Here is a 3,821-nt window from a genome sequence, read left to right on the forward strand (position 1 = left end):
GTCGTAAGATCAGCTGTAAAATGCTTGACTAAGTAATGTTTAGTCGAAAATGTCGCCTTTTGAGTCTGAAAGCTTCTTGATGGCGTGAGATCTTATTTCATCTGATAATCGCAATAAGCATCGCAACTAATATTGTTTTAAAGCGTTCTAGACCCAGTGGGCTTTTAATTAATCTCTGATGCTTATGCTTATAAAGATGTGAGAAATGATTTTGTTTTTAATTTTTAAAACTTGATTTTGAGTACCTCTTTGCGATAGGACAAGATAATATTCATATCTGAATAAATTATATCATGATTTAAAAAAAAAATCACGCTCTCACAGGATTAATCGTCCATTAAAGGAAATATTTATTATAAAATCTTTGGACGAAAGGATCCAATTGTGTAAATGTTCTTCCTTAGAATGATATTTTAGTAAGAAAAGCTGTAAAAAAAAAAAAAAAAAAAGAAAGTGTTAATTCGTGTGTTTGTTATGAAAATGAAAATCAGTTTACAGTCCAGAAGGAGACCTTGAGCCTGTTGCTCAAAATGCTGACGTGTTTCTCTCTCTCTCTCTCTCTCTCTCTCTCTCTCTCTCTGTGTGTGTGTGTGTGTGTGTGTGTGTGTGTGTTTCAGGGCTGGTGACGTCACTGTCGGAGGGATGGTACAGTCTACTGATGGATTTACAGAATCGACTCAACAAGGTCATTAAGAGCGTGGGAAAGATCGAGCACAGCTTATATCCTCTAAAAGAAAAAAAAAATACTTTTGCATTTATGGATGCGCTTTATATACGTTTAGTAAAAAAAAAAAAAAAAAGTATTGGCACCCTTTGAGGTTGGTTGTGTCTTGCTTCATGAGACAAAAGAGTGAGTCTTGTGTTTGTAAATATGAATATTGCATGTTTAAAAAAAAAAATTCCTTAACCGTGATCACTTGGAGGTCGTTCAATACGGAGAGAAAGACGGAGCAGGCCACGGGTTTCATCGACGGAGATCTGATCGAAAGCTTCTTAGACCTGGGACGGGCCAAAATGCAGGAAGTGGTCAGCACGCTACAGGTATCTTTAAGTACACCTGACTCTCAGTGGCATGCCTGAGTGTGTGTGCTGCGTTGTTCGATTGATCTCTGTGTGTGTGTGTGTGTGTGTGTGTGTGTGTTTAGATTGATGACGGCAGCGGGATGAAGCGAGAGGCCACGGTGGATGAAGTGATCAAGATAGTGGAGGAACTCACCAGGATCCACTAACCCTACTGTGCTACATAACGCTTTGTACATAGATATAAATAAATCAGAAAGGTGTGTGTGTGTGTGTGTGTGTGTGTGCAAAATAGGTGCGTGCTGGAGAGAAAGAGAGAGGGATGGGTGTGTGTGTGTGTGAGTGTTGGTGTTTCACTCCTCGAGGTTCGGCTCGTCCTTCTTTTCAGAGCATCTTGTCCTGAAATAACGTAAATAAAACGCACACGTTTGTAGAACTGATCATTATGATGATTTTGAGTGTGTGTGTGTGTGTGTGTGTGTGAGCGGTAAGCGCTCCTTTATCATCACGTTGCTTTATCAGAGCGGCGTGATTACGATGTTCTGACGGCACTGAGCGAGAGACACGGAAGGACGCTGATCACATGACTTTTATTCGTGATGTTTTTGTCGATGTGCTCTTCACCCAGTCTTTACTTTTAATAAAGCTTGCTCCAGTAAAACTTCGGATTTCTGTATGTTTTAACAAGTTCACCAAAAAAACACGAAGTTGCTGTTGGATTTCTGCAATAATTACTCGTTTAAAAAAAAAAAAAAAATCATCTGATCTTCATCCACGTCAAAGCTGCTCTGCCTGAACGAAGAACACAAACACACTGATTCATCAATTAACACGTTCACAGTCCAGGCTGGATTCTGATTGGTCTGAAGGTGTTGATTAAATTTCCATAAATAGTGCAATTAAAAAATAAATAAATAAATAAAATCACAAGTTTGCTTCACAAGTAATGCTCTCGTTCGGCTGCGTTATCGTTTCTATAGTAACAGCTGTTCGTTCAGAGGGACTTTACACGAAAACCGGATTTTAAACGTGTGATATGTTAAGGAGACGTCTGTTTAACGTTTATGGAATGAGTCTCCAGTGTCAGTTTCTCATGAACAATAGACAACAAGCTGCGTGTTTTTCGTTTGTTTGGTTGGTTTTGTTTTTTATCTTATTAATTTTGTAAGAGAATAAAGAGAAGCTGGTGAGGGAACGACTGTTTATAGCTGCTATAACGTAAGTGACAACAGGAACTCACTTTTTTCATGGACATTCTACAAAACTGAATGTAACTGTAAACAGATAAAAGGTAAGACATGTCATTCTTTAATTAATAAAAGATTGTAATTGTTGGCAAATCGCTGTGGTATAAAAGGAATAAAACACTTCCTGAATCAGGCCGCATCACACCACTCCGTCGCTGATTATTTTCCTGTAACAGCATGTCCTGAAGTGTGTCGTTCCTCGCATATAATAGTATTATTAATTTCATATGTATTAAATTTGTGTTTATTTATCGAGCAAATGGAGACAGAGTCACGGTCCACATTACAGATGTTGATTCAGTGGATTCAATGAGGCTAAAAATAATAATTACAAAAATAAATTGGGGTAAAAGAAGGGAATGTTGCATCGTTTTGTAAGGTTGGACTGAAGTTTTTGTATATTTTAGTTTAAAATTAATACACATGTTGGCAGTGTTTTGAAATCACAGGACAATCAATTAGAGAATCAATGTACAGTTCATCAGGTATCATACTGTAGGTGCAGCAGGGTGGAGAATTCTGGGAGATAAAACCCAGAAGATTCTTTTTTTCCTATTTTTCCTATTTTAGAAGTCTGTTCATTTCCAAACTAACCAATTGATTGAGTTTATTATAACATTTTACTGTTGTCTGTTGAGTTAAATAAAGAACATGGAAAGCTTGGACTTGTTTTTGAAATACAATCTTGAGTAACATCAGAACATTGAAAATAAAGCCGTAGCTGCTGAAGCGTAAACGCCCTCTTCAAACTGTGGTGGTTTTCTTTGCCAGCAGAGGGCGTTGATGTCTCTGGAATGATTTTCTTTCTTTAAAAGTGCATGACATCAGGTCACACAGAGCTGTGAACGAATCTTCTTGGATTTAAACCCCGCTCTTGCCTTTACAGTCTGCAGGAATAAAGCAGCAGGACAACTCAGTAGCTCAGTGCTTACTGACGGAAAAATCTGATCATCTCTCAAACCGTTTCAGGAGACGTGAGAAGGTTTTTAACTCTGTGTTCTTCAAGCCAAAAGCCCTCCTGGTACATCATACCTGAAACTCCTCCCAGTCATTACATCATAACTAAAACCGCTCCTCACATATTACATCATAACTGAAGCCCCTCCCAATACATTACATCATAACCCGAAACCCCTCCCAATACATTACATCATAACCGAAACTCCTCCCAATACATTACATCATAACTGAAGCCCCTCCCAATATATTACATCATAACCCGAAACCCCTCCCAATACATTACATCATAACCAAAACCCCTCCCAATGCATTACATCATAACCGAAACCCCTCCCAATACATTACAACATAACCGAAAGCCCACCCAATATATTACATCATAACTGAAGCCCCTCCCAATACATTACATCATAACCTGAAACCCCTCCCAATATATTACATCATAACCGAAACCCCTCCCAATGCATTGCATCATAACCCGAAACCCCTCCCAATACATTACATCATAACCGAAACCCCTCCCAGTATATTACATCATAACCCGAAACCCCTCCCAATACATTGCATCATAACCGAAACCCCTCCCAATACATT

General features: G+C 38.6%; 1 protein-coding gene across 1 annotated transcript in view; it reads left to right on the plus strand.

The window, feature by feature from the left end:
* The window catches only part of ddb1 (damage-specific DNA binding protein 1), a 20,044-nt gene extending 18,363 nt beyond the window's left edge, over window positions 1-1,681 (plus strand). The window contains exons 25-27 of the mRNA XM_034305375.2: window positions 618-720; window positions 918-1,041; window positions 1,146-1,681. Of these exons, the coding sequence (XP_034161266.1) occupies window positions 618-720; window positions 918-1,041; window positions 1,146-1,229 (311 nt within the window). The 3' untranslated portion in view covers window positions 1,230-1,681. The remainder of the gene's footprint in view (window positions 1-617; window positions 721-917; window positions 1,042-1,145) is intronic.
* The last annotated feature ends 2,140 nt before the right edge of the window (window positions 1,682-3,821 follow it).

This window comes from Pangasianodon hypophthalmus, chromosome 6 (genome assembly GCF_027358585.1).
Source record: "Pangasianodon hypophthalmus isolate fPanHyp1 chromosome 6, fPanHyp1.pri, whole genome shotgun sequence".
Classification (NCBI taxonomy): Eukaryota; Metazoa; Chordata; class Actinopteri; order Siluriformes; family Pangasiidae; genus Pangasianodon; species Pangasianodon hypophthalmus.